This window comes from Plectropomus leopardus, chromosome 5 (assembly GCF_026936395.1).
Source record: "Plectropomus leopardus strain MGB_pleo_1.0 chromosome 5, ASM2693639v1, whole genome shotgun sequence".
In the NCBI taxonomy this organism is placed as follows: domain Eukaryota; kingdom Metazoa; phylum Chordata; class Actinopteri; order Perciformes; family Serranidae; genus Plectropomus; species Plectropomus leopardus.
The window spans coordinates 12,140,563-12,153,357 of NC_142180.1; the positions used below are offsets into that span (position 1 = coordinate 12,140,563).

The following is a 12,795-nucleotide window of genomic DNA, read 5'->3' on the forward strand; positions in this document are numbered from 1 at the left end:
TGAAGCATCCTGGAACATATGGAGGGAGGGAGGAAGAGTAAGAAAAGGAGATGTAAAGATGCAGAGTGGCCAGGAAGTGGCCCTATTGTTTTCAGGGTCACCTCGCTTTTCCTTTTCAGAGTCACCAGAGGTCTGTTCTCTCCCCTCAGGCTGTATGTCTTAAATAAACAACACTCCTTGTCACCACAAACTGTATCTTGTCTGATTTCCTCCCTCATCTGAAAAGCACTGAGGAGAAGCTTTACACTTTAGATCAACAAAGCAAGGTGTGTCGCCTGGCAGGCAAATGAACCACACTCACACGCACTACATGAAGAGGGAAAAGCCACAAAGCAGATATCAAACAAGATTATTTGTTTACCCACTGAAGCGGTATCTACACTAACAGTATATTTGCAAAAAAACAGGTTTGACTGCTTGCCTGCAGTTTCACTTGTACATGGTCACTGGTGGTTACAAATTAAAATATGACATATGGCTCATAAGTCACATTTTACCTCTTCCTGGTTTGGCAATGATGAGCGGCAACATTAGCTCTGACCAGGCCTGCTGTGCTATTGGACGGAGAGATGCAGAAGTAGGCGGGAGGGAGCACACCTTAGTTACAAAGTTACTCATTAACTTGTCCTTCTGGGAAGCAGCTGCAGAGCACACCTCGGTCAACCTTTGCACAACATTTCTCCATTTTACAGACTAAGCAAAGGAAAATGTAAATGCTGGTGAGAAATGTGAGAGTGGAGAGACGGCAGGTGAACTAGCTGGAGGAAACAACAAGGTAAGACTGGAAATCAACAGCTTCTGAAATACAAGTCTCATCCACTGACTGTGTTGCCCTATGTAAAGATCACATGGATGTCTTGACATGCTTGTTGGGTTATGGCTTATCTTGTGAACTGATAATGCAATAATTAACAAATAATGTCACAATGTGCTTAAAATGTGCTTTAAAATGAGTTTGAAAGTGCCCCAAACCACGCAGCGTCAGGTATGTTAGTAGGTTCACTGGTTTACACCACAGTAGATATTAGCGTATGAATTGTTAAACATCGCAGTCACTCAGCAGTTGATGAAGGCCATTCTTTCTTAATACAGCAAAGACAAACAATGTGTTTTGGTGTCACTTCATGCACCTGCCGCATGTTGGCCACTTGCTGTTTGCACACAAAACAGTAACGCACCATTAGCAGCTCACTTTATCCACTTTCTAAGAAGCACGCATTCAGATCTACAGCATTAAGTTATTAAGCAGCCATGGGCTAAAGTTTTTCAAAATATCATTTTTTTGTGCTCATGATGCAGGTAATGTGATGTGTTGTTTTATTGTCGGGTTGGCTCTTACTTATTGTGTCCTTGCAGTCTCTCTGTTGACAGTGCCATTATTCAGCTGAAAGGCAAAAACCAAACATGACATTTGCATGGACTTTACTTAAGCTGGCTTGCCTCATTTTAAACTTAAAAGGGGAAAAGCAAAAGTGCAATGCCTGCCATACCAACAACCAATATTTCACACAGGCTGAGCTTGATGTTCAGTGTGCGAGTTAAATAATCATGCTCATAAACAATGTCCCAGCCAGCTGTTTTTTAACTCACTGCACAATCAGACGTTATGCCGTATCCTTGACAAACAATGGAGCAACCCGACTCCTCCACACATTTTCAAAGCAAGACAGAAATACAGATCCTGGCAGTGGGATAAGAGGGAGGCTTGTTGCTCTGTGGGTTGTTGGGTCGAGGGTCAACAGAAGGACGGCTCTTTGATTTTCTGTGCTGTGTGAATATCTGTGATTATCTCAGCCAGCGAGGGAGATGTTTGCTAAGTCAAGTATGATTTGTTGTATGAAGCCAAGGTATTTTGTGTCAGCTGATAAAAAAATGCACTTTGATGTGATTACATTAAGTTTTTTTTTTTTTAATTTAAATCAAGGTCAGTGGTGGAAGAAGTAAAAATGCTATAGTGTGACAGATTTAGGGGAATTTAGTGGCATCTACTGGTGAGGACTGCAGATTGCAATCAGCTGAAACTTCTTCCAGTCATAATTCCTTCATTGTTCATTGATCGGAAGTTTTTTATTGACTTATCAGCAGATGTTTCTTCCTCTACAAAACAATTTACCTGGTGATTTAAACCAGTAAGAACAGTGAATAAAGTAGATTAATGTTACAAATTAGTGTTTCTCCAAAACTGTATGGCACATTAGAGACAGGCTGCTAGCCTAGCACCTGCGAATGTGTGCTCGCCTTTTTGCTCTGTTAAATAAAGATCCAGTTCAGGAGTTTTTTACCGAGAGCCAAATTATCTGCACTGGTCTCTTATCTCCAAAACAAATGGATCAGGTTTAACCAGAACTATTTAACCAAATTGGACCAGATTAAAACCGGTTAAAAACACTGAATCAAGCCGTTTCACATTCAAAAAAATAAGTGTTTTTGTGACACTCTTGTCACAGAGGTCATGTTAACTGTGGTGGCCGATGCACAGCCATGTCTAGACCAGTGTTTGGTTTGTGTTTTTGGGCTACTGTAGAAACATGGTGCAACTTCACGATCTCCATAGACGAGGACCCACTCCATATCTAGATATAAACCACTCATTCTAATGTAATAAAACACAAGGATTATTATTTTTAGGTGATTATATACTAAATAAACCATAATAGTTGTAATTCATTTCTGCCAATATACCCTGCTAAATAGTAAACACTGGACCTTTAAGTGAAAGTACAAAAGTATTATAAGTATAATGTACTGAAAGTACGGCATGTTTGGCATTTTAAATTGTTAATACTGATGCATCAAAGAGTTGGTAGCATTTTATTACTGTGGCTTGTCAAGATGGATTTTTTTTATATAGTACTTCATATACAGTTTGGTAGTTTAATCAAGTGATTCCGAATTTTGGGGTCAGGCCTCCTGCAGGGGGGCACAAGAAATCAGAGGGGTCATGAGATGATTAATGGGGTAAGAAAGAAGAAAAAAGAATGTTCTCCTACACAAATTAGTATTTGGTGCTATTATGGTAAAATACTAAGTTATACTACTAAGTTTATGGAGGGAACTCATTTAGGCCTATTGGTGACACTGCTAACTGCCCATAGACATCTGAAACATGACAAGTGGTCCAAAGGCCTGAAAAGTATAACTTTTACCTGAAAAATGTCACAAAATAAAAGTACAGTATGAAGCTTCATAAAGTCATGCTCAAGTATGGCACAAGTCCCTCAAAATTGTACTGAAAGTAAATGTTCTTATTTTCCACCGCTGCATATATTTTCATCTCAACAAGCATAATCATAAGATTGCTTACAGTTAATTTGTTACAGTTAATTTGTCTGTTCAAAGGAATGTAATCACACTCCACCAGCAGAATCTAATTTTGATGTTTAATTCAGTTTGATGACAGAAAGAACATTTTACACCCTCTGGCCATCATTAGTGTTTAGAAACTGACACTCCACTCACAATTTGGGGCACTGAAACAAAGAATGACTAAGAAACACTGACTCCTTGCTTTGAGAATGATATTCATACACCGTCTCATGCAGACAAAGATGGAAATGTAGCCTCGTACACATGCATGTTAACATACAAACACTAACAGTCGTTGCGCACAGTAGAGCTCACAAACACTACTACATCTGACGCACACAGATTTCTCGCTCCCAGGCTTCTCTCGTATAACTCCCGGTGCTGTGCTGCTTGGTGTGTATATTTTGTTGTGCTTTGCCTGTGTGAGGACAGAACAGGAAGAGATAAAGGCAGCCCTGTTGCTGTGTTTACAGCCAACACTGCTGAGGAGAATATCTATGGAAGATGAAGGGGAAGAGGCCTAATGGCTGGCGCGAAGCAGCCGGATCCCTCTTGCTGTGAAAAATCACCTCAGAGCCAGGAAAGGGGCAAGAGAGAGAGAGAGAGAGAGAGAGAGAGAGAGAGAGAGAGAGAGAGAGAGAGAGAGAGAGAGAGAGAGAGAGAGAGAGAGAGAGAGAGAGAGAGAGAGAGAGAGAGAGAGAGAGAGAGAGAGAGAGAGAGAGAGAGATAAAGAGAGAGAGAGAGAGAAAAGAGAGAGACAAATCTTCATCTACACAGCGACAGAATGTAACAACCACATTTTGCAGAAAAGAAAAAAAATGTGGAGGAGAGTCTAAATGAGTTTTACATGTCTTCAGGACTGGGGAGACATTATATTAGAAGTGTGAGGGTTTAATTGCAGCATAGTAGTAGCTTACTTTGGGTTTCCTTCCCCATTTATCCTGCTGGAAGTTAATGTCAATGAAAAAAAAAATGCTATTTGTCATGTAGTCATACTTTAACATAAATATAAAGGTCGAACAGTTAATGTCAACTAATAGCCTATGTTTTTTATTAATATGGCAACATTACAATATCATGCAATTATCTTTACTATTTTTAGTGTGTTCACTGTTCATATTGAACGAGTAACATTAAGTGTTATGTATGGTTATATGGTTAAATGTGGTTATTCATGTTTTTGCAGAAAGCTAGATGAGACAACACGTTCTCGTCCCCAGTCGTCACATATCGCCACTTTGTCAGTGGACTTCCACGTCTACATATGACGTGCCTGCTTTAAATGCCACAGGATTCTGCAACCAATGCCATCAACAAGAGCACAAATTTAGGGCTACATAAGCATGTGGTTACATTTAGAAAAAAACCTCATGGTTTGGCTCTACATTCATACAGGAAGTAATCAGCTGGCTCCCGGGTGGAAGTCTGGGGTTTGTAGGACCCGTCCACCACCTTCCTGCCCACCCTATAGGGCAGCTCCCAATGTTATGTTGTTACTGGCAGCGTTTCGGTCTGACACCGTTGGATGGCATATCATACAGCTGCATTATGAACTGAGGCCGATATATCGTGCCGCCATGAAAGGTAGCTTTTGGCGTTGCTGTCTAACACTGAAACCACTGATAAAGTGGCAGTATTTGACAACTTCAGAATGAGAATGGTCTGGGTGTGAAGATCAATAACACTCTCTGGACATTATGGTCATAACCAGCAGTCAAATAGCTTAGCTTAGCACAAAGACTAAAAACGGGGAAACAGCTAGCCTGGCTCTGTCAAAAACCTACAAGAAATTAATGTGCAAATGTTTGCAAATGTGCAAACCAAAGCAGGTCCTTATATGACAGAAAAAATAAAGCTTGTTTTTGCGTTAGTGCAGCTAAAATATGGCCTTATTACTGATTTTTGGAAACATGACACGTTGATGTCCTAACATGATAAAAAATAAAATTAAATAACAAACTTGAAAATGATCATTAAAAGGAGAAGCAGGAAAAAAAAAACCCTATAAAACCATGACATGGTACATCTTAGAATAAACAACACAGGTAAAAAAAATCATCAAAAATATAGGCGCTAGCAAGGCATGTAAAACATAAACTACAGTCAGTGCACAGTGGATGTCATGCATGAGGACAGAACTTGTTTGACTGCATCCTCACAGCTCTACTGAAAACAGAGAGCAACCTGTAGACTCATGCAAATATCTAACAAATTAGCTGTGCACAACATCCTCTTTCTTTCAAAACAAGCTACTCATGTTCAACGTCATTGAAAATATGCTTTTTCCCTTTCTTCCAGGGAGTTACATGAGAATATTAGTATCACTATGTACTATGTACGTATGTAGGGTAAACAGAGAGCCACAGCCAGCAGCCGGTTAGCTTAGCTTAGCACAAAGGCTTAAAACAGGGGGATACAGCTACCCTGGTTTTGTCCAAAGTCCAGAAGCTATCACTAGTTATGTACTATTTCATTTGATTAATCTTTGAGAAATCTAAGTTTGTAAATGACAAATTGCCATTTTAAAGAGGGTCAAGTGACAAGTCTCAGCAAAGTAAAAGATCTAGCTCCACATTCAGGGTAGCAGTTTCCTGTTGTGTCGAGTCTTTGAGCTGACTCCAACTTCTCATGTAAGGGCATTTTCAAAACAGGTACAATTGATTCATGCCGTGCCTGAGTACAATTACATCCCTTCTCCACTTCCCGCCACTCAGCTTTTACATTTGTAATGTTGTTTGTGTTAAATAATAGTCCACTTCCGTGTTTTGGTACTATTGGTTTTCACACCTGACAGAAGCCGTACCAAAGTGCACATGAACTGTACTCAAGACCACTTTTACAAGTGGACCTAGGTATGGATCACCGAACTGTGCCTGGATATGGTAGGCTACACAGTGTTCACTCTAATCTAATAAACTGGACTCTGGGGTCAAGTGTACTCAGGTCCGGGTCCTGGTCGCTGATGTGGAAGCCACAGCTCTACGAAATAAGTATAATTCTCAAAATGTTAAAGTTTTCCCTCAACACCTAAAAACAGTCATATTTGATGGCATCAATATGGCCTTTATATTATGGTCATGTTCCATGTTTGTACTTGTAAACAAATAGTGCTTGCTAGGCCTTTATTGTCCTTTGAGAATCATAAGTTATGTGGGTCTAGCATTGTAGGAAGCGAGCGATGACGGATACATGGTGAGATTCTTTAACACACAAAACACCACACACACAAATTAGTGATTTTAACAGTTAGACCTTCGGAGGAAGGTACTGCAGTATGTGGCACTTCCTGTTTGCGACACACTTTTCCTGTTGTGGATGATATCCTCCTGAGCCCCTGACAGTTTGTACTCAATTATTACTTCTGGATTTCAGCAGAGTCTCCTTTTTTATGATGACACTCTCACTCTTCATACATACTAAGTGAAATATTTAGGTCATTTGATTTTTTATGTTCTTTTTGTGTGGTTCAGTTATAAAATATGCATTTGCCGGCACAAAGAGTCCAAAAGAATTCAAAGCCAAAATGCGCATGGGAAACAGGGTTATTGTAGTTTACTGATACTTGGAAAAAGCATAGTTTTTCTGTTTGAAAAATGTCTTTGTAGGCAAGTGTGTATGATTCATGCTGATTTATTTCACTATTTCTCTTTCACACTTTCTTTAAAGGCTCATTTGACTGCAAGGAGAGGATGCCAGCTTAATTTCAACTAATACACAGGATGATAACGCTGCCAGCACCTTTCGATTGAACTGAGGAGTCCCCTGTCACTCAACCTTGCCACCTAGTGGAGCTTTAAAGGTTTAACTCCCTGCTGGTCAACAGAGATCTGCCAGACAACTACCTCCCTCATCTGGGGAGATGCCTGCCCTGCAACATTTCCCACAGATCCCATTTATTTTGCACCTGCTGAAGACAACACAGCACTAAGCAGCTTTGCACATTAACAAACATCTGTTGGTGAAGAAATTAAAACCTCCTCTCCAGCAACAGTTACAGGAGTTCAAGAGATACCCAATTAGCAGGTCACAAAAACAGCTGTTTGACTGACATACGTGTGATATGCACACATGATCCATGTTTCTATGTTAGAGTTGATGGTGCCCCAAAGCAAGAGCAACCAACAAGAAGCAAATTGAGCCACACAGGAGAAGTCTGTCCCTGAAAGAGACTGTAAAAACGAAAGCTAAGCCAAATGGATCCATCAGCAAATGGCACGCTCACTACGGCTACACTTCCAGCAACACAAAATGGTAAGAGCTGCAGTGTCACACAGAAACAATTTATTTATCCTCATGGAAAAAATACTGTGAGTATTGCCAGTTTTAGTCTGAATCAGGTTGTAGATAATTTCTGGTATAAAAAAAGCCATGTTAAAATGAGTAAAAGAAAACGAAATGTTTGTTTCAGAAAATATTGTGGTTTCACAGCATCATAGTAGTACAGAATTATTATTATTATCAGTTTCAATGATCCTTGATTTTTTTTTTGGTTGAAAAAATAATTTATTACTGTTACTAAAACTTGAAACTTTTTTTTTTTTTTTTTTAATGCAACTATGTGTAGAAAGTCTCCCTTTTAAAAATAGTTAAAATAAACTTAAGTTTCTCTGTCCAGGTGCTTTTTTTTTTCTAGATAAGCCAATCTATGCAAATGATAACCATCAATTTTCATACCACAGTATACATTGAAACCATATTCTGCTGCAACCCTTGATACAACTGGTCTGAGGTGGGACTGAGCAGAGATTTGGTTATTCAGGTGCTTTCCACAATAACAAGGATGTGATTCAATTCCTTCTCTTGCAGACACTTTGGCAAACAAGACAACAAAATACCAATCTCACAACTGGGAGTTCCTGGTGGCTGTCCTGGTCACAGCCATCTCTGTCTCCATCATCATCGCCCTTCTGGCTAAATGCCAGGTGGTCCGGCGTTACCTGGCCAGCTACAGGCACACAAGGCTGAGGGAGACAGACACCGTCAGCCATTGCGATCCTGCAGGTGTGTGATTTTTTATTTTTCCCACAGCACCGATGTCAATATAACCAAACTTAATTTTCTTTGTGAAGTTTTCTTTGTTTGCAATCAGCATGAACATCTGTTCAAAAAGCTGTGATATTTCACCAAAGCTTTTATATTTAAGTCTTGAATAAATATCAAAATGCAGAAAAACATCAACAAGCCTTAGTTTAGCCTTTAGGAAGAAAAAAAAGCCTTTAGTTTTACGGCTCGCTGTTTTCCCCTAAAAAGCTGATATACCAGTTGTATGCTACCTGCCCAGCACCAAAAAGCAGCAAAAAGTGTTCGCAACTAGCCTTGTGTTCTAAAAAAAACCAAAACATTTCAAACCATTTTCATTTTAAAGTGATGTCAGTGTTGTGTTTACACCTTGTTGTGCTGCTCCCAGGTGGCCAAAAAATCAGTTAAGCACTTAGCAGCAGGGGTGTGGTTAACATTGAGAATAATAATTATGCTTATTGCATGTGTAATTGTAATTTTATGCCCACACATTTTTTTAACAAAACATAACTGAGAAAACGCTGACTCTTAAACAGGAAGATATGATGCAACTGCATTTTTGGTTCAAATCATTATTGCCTGTGCTTTATAAGGTTCATTCTGTATTTGAACGTGAAACACCGCAATCTATCATGGTCAATAACTGGATGGAAATATGATGGTTTTCGTTAAGACGCACTCTGCTTGTTCTCTGATAAAACAATAAAAAAGCTCAAGTAGGAGAAACATGTCTGTCAAACTTCGTCTGATGACATAAATCCAGTTCATTAGTCTCTGTTAAAGCAGCTACAGGCTGAACCTCAATGTGACATTCAGCTTTCAATCATTTTTTCACACATCAATCCCATCGTCAATTATAATGTCATATAGGACTTACCTTTAAATGACTGTAATGCAGTCCAACTCTTGTGTTTCTATCACTGCTTCCAGGCCTGGAGGTGGAATTCGCCATGCACAGTGGACGTGGAATTAACCCTCACTGCATCCCTCCTGAAGGCGAGGATGATGATGACGGCTTCATCGAGGACAACTACATCCCAGCCAGCGAGAGAGCGAGGGCTGAAAGAGCAGCAGAGAACATGGAGGACACGGAGGAAGAGATGGATGAAATCGAATTTACCATTGCTTAGCAGGACTGTCGATACACCGCCTCAGCTGTTTAAACCACTGAAAAACCAACACCACTCCCATGCTGTCTTTACTTTTGAGGAAGATTTATATTGTCACACATAAATAGTTGAAAAAAAGTTCAGGAAGGCATAAATTTTTGAACAGCAGTGTTGTGCTGAATGTAAACAAACATTTCACTCTGCACTAAAAAGTAGTGTTTTGTCAGTGACACATAGGTGTAAATACAGTGGGTGAATAATATGATTGAACTTCTTTAATGATAAGCCTATTCAACTGTTTTACATATTATAGAGTGCTGTTGGTAGTAACTTAAACAACACAGGACGCTGTGAGGCTCTGCAAAGTGGTGACCATTTGTTCTTTATAAAACTGCTTTCAGACAGATCATCAGCTTAATGAGCAAAAACCTAATTTCTATTTATATCTTTCTAATAGTGTCGTTACAGCACCACTGTGCATTGTGATTCTTGTGTAGACGTTTTAGGAAAAAAAGGGTACAAAACTAGCTAACTGCTACAACCAAAAATGTAGGCCGATTACTGCCTAGGCTACTTGTAGGATACCTGCTATTTTTAGGATGATACCAATAGACTGTACCTGGGTTCAGTAGGCTACCTTATTAACTCTACTAGACTCATGCGGTTTGGTGAGGAAAGTGTCAATAAATATGCGGAAGCAGCCTGGTCTGTCTGCATGGGTCAGGTCTGATTTTAAATCTAAACTTTTGGTCTTAATTGTCGTTAGTTTGCCTCGTTGGTTTACAAAGTGGAGTCATCACACTCACCTCTTGGTTTAAACTTTAAAGTGGGATCAACAACAGTGATTAAGCCTGACACTGTATCTCGAAAAGAGGCCTGGAGCGTTTTGGGGTCCTCTGAGAACAGCCAGCTGATGAGAGCGGTCTGACAGGTCTGCGTGGAGCTGACAGGCGCCTCTTTTAATTGCTCCTACCCGGAAACATGGTGCGTCAAGTTCACAAGCACGAGCTGGAACGCAAACGGAACCTCAGCGTTTTCGCCTTCAAAATAAAAGTGTAGAATTTGAAAGCGTTGACTATTTTGGATGCGTATAAATCCATATATATTAGGATTATTTTGATAATTAAACCCATAATTTAGTTTAAAAAATGTATTATATTGGATAGCTGGATTTTAACAAATGCATTAAATATATACATGCAAACAGATCTTAATAATCAATGGCTCAGTAGATTCTACAGGCCTACATGAAATAAAATAAAATAAAATTAATACAATATTCCACCACAAAGTCTACATTAAAGTGAAAGTTCAATCATTATATCATTAAAATTTATATAACAAATATAAATCTTAAAACTGACCAGTTTCTTTATCATTGACAAATTGATATGGGATTTTTAATTATCAAGGCAGACCAAATTTCAACTAGCATACATACTTCTGTGTAGTTAAATCATGCATGTGTTTCTTATTCCTATATAATTGTGGTTTAACAGTTAAAGATGAATGTGTTATTCTCAAATAAAAGTAGTGAAACTTGAAAAGTATAATACTCTGAAATATATTTTAACTTAACTTTATTAAATAATAGTTTCATAGTGATTAGTCTCAATGTAGAAATCAATGTAAAAAAAGAGAGAGAAAGAAATTACCCACTTATTTTGAATTAAAACTCCAGTAATCAGAATAGACTTAAAAGTACTGTGTTTGAAACGAAATGTGCTTGATGGTTTATTGTTAAGCCTAATGTGCTAGGTCTATTTAAAGTTGACTACTTTTGATGCATTAACATATAGACCTACTTGAAAGTTGAAGTTTTTTGAGGTGAAGATAATTCTAACTAGCATACTACCGCTACCTTTAATCTAATTTACTTAACGAAAAAAGGATACCTCAAAAATAGACTACTTTATTACCCAGCAGTTGCGTTACAATGTATTTATTTAGCCTACTTAACGCCAGTGGTAATCTTAGGTGATAAACAAAATCCCCTTACCTAACCGCCGGAAGTTGCATCTGTGTTACTGTCATGTCGCTTGATGCTCCGCTCCGGAAAAGCAGCGAGTTGCAGTGAAACGCAACGACTCAAGAGAGTGGAGGAGTGGAGGAAGGAGGATGATGGGAGCGAATATAATCCCCCTTAAGTGACCCATATTTTACAGTAGACCTAAATATTATCTAGGCTAGTTCTAGTTCTCGAGGATTTTTCTCCACCAAGATGTCGGCGTCGGCGATATTTATCCTCGACCTGAAGGGAAAGGTAAGTTTGTGGCGACTTGTTGTTGGGGGAAGTTGACATCAGGGTAATCAACGAAGCACCTGCTACTAATTAAACCCAGTGTGATAGCTCCTGTACAGTCCAGAAATTGACGGATATTTTTGTACTGCAGCAACTGTACATAATACTTAGATTTCCTGGCACAGACATGCTAACTTACTGCTACTGTATGTGTCCTGTAACCCTCATGTAGGACAGGCAGCAGTCAGGAAGAGAGGCTCAACTGGCCAAACTCGTTTAACCAATGCTCAGTAAACACAGAGGGCTTGTTCGTGTGCAGCGAGGCAGCCTTTATTCATAGTGATGTGTCCTATTTCAAAGTTTAAAACTTTACTTTCAGCTGCTCCAAAATGTTGTCCTTTAAAAAGTATTACTTAATGTGATGGGAACATTTTCTACAACATATTGCCAAAATTGTGTCTTTTCTTTCATTGGAAATGCATTTTAAGAAACAAAACTGTAGGCATTGGTATGCTACAGTATCAAGTAAGCCATTAAGAAGCAACAGCTTTATTAAGTACTCTGTCTTTTTTAAGCTGAAATGCCAAATATTGAATTGTGAGAATTTTCTGTTTGTATCCATATAATTTAAAGCTGCAACCAACAATTACACAACAAGATAAATTAATGACATTATTAGTATATTGGTTAATCAAAGGGGTCGACAGATTATCAGCCTGGCCAATTATTGGGGCCAATATTTGACATTTTGCCATTTATCTGTATAGGCATTTCATTTTAATGATTGATGATAAATTGAATTAATTAAAAAACCTCAGGGAGCTGTTTTTATTTATTCACTCGACATTTTAAAAAGTTGCTGGGAACTTTCTGTATATGATGGCGAAAATTTCAGTTTTGAATAAACATTTACAAATGGCATTTAAACAAAGTTGTGTGTATATATAGTTAAATATCGACAGAAATATTTTTATTTTTATTATGAATGCATATTGGTTCCAAAAATCAGTAATCGGTCTCATTAACTACTAATAATTGCTATTAGTATCGGCCCCAAAAAAACAATATCAGTCGACCCCAAGTTAATCATTTATAAAATGTCAGAAAATAGTGAAAAAT

The 12,795-nt window shown here is 38.6% G+C and overlaps 3 protein-coding genes across 3 annotated transcripts in view; 2 read left to right on the top strand and 1 right to left on the bottom strand.

The window, feature by feature from the left end:
* The window catches only part of tie1 (tyrosine kinase with immunoglobulin-like and EGF-like domains 1), a 50,319-nt gene extending 40,978 nt beyond the window's left edge, over nucleotides 1-9,341 (bottom strand). Inside the window, exon 1 of the mRNA XM_042514527.2 lies at nucleotides 9,203-9,341. The gene's annotated coding sequence lies outside the window, so the exon portion shown is untranslated. The remainder of the gene's footprint in view (nucleotides 1-9,202) is intronic.
* On the top strand, nucleotides 618-10,177 carry c5h1orf210 (chromosome 5 C1orf210 homolog). Its single transcript, XM_042514542.2, has 4 exons — nucleotides 618-775; nucleotides 6,973-7,557; nucleotides 8,113-8,307; nucleotides 9,256-10,177. Exons 2-4 carry the CDS (start codon nucleotides 7,500-7,502, stop codon nucleotides 9,453-9,455), a joined length of 453 nt encoding a protein of 150 aa, XP_042370476.2. The 5' UTR covers nucleotides 618-775; nucleotides 6,973-7,499; the 3' UTR covers nucleotides 9,456-10,177.
* A 1,306-nt stretch (nucleotides 10,178-11,483) lies between these two features.
* ap1m3 (adaptor related protein complex 1 subunit mu 3) overlaps nucleotides 11,484-12,795 on the top strand; it is a 35,399-nt gene continuing 34,087 nt past the window's right edge. The window contains exon 1 of the mRNA XM_042483619.2: nucleotides 11,484-11,697. Within this exon, the coding sequence (XP_042339553.1) occupies nucleotides 11,656-11,697 (42 nt within the window). The 5' untranslated portion in view covers nucleotides 11,484-11,655. The remainder of the gene's footprint in view (nucleotides 11,698-12,795) is intronic.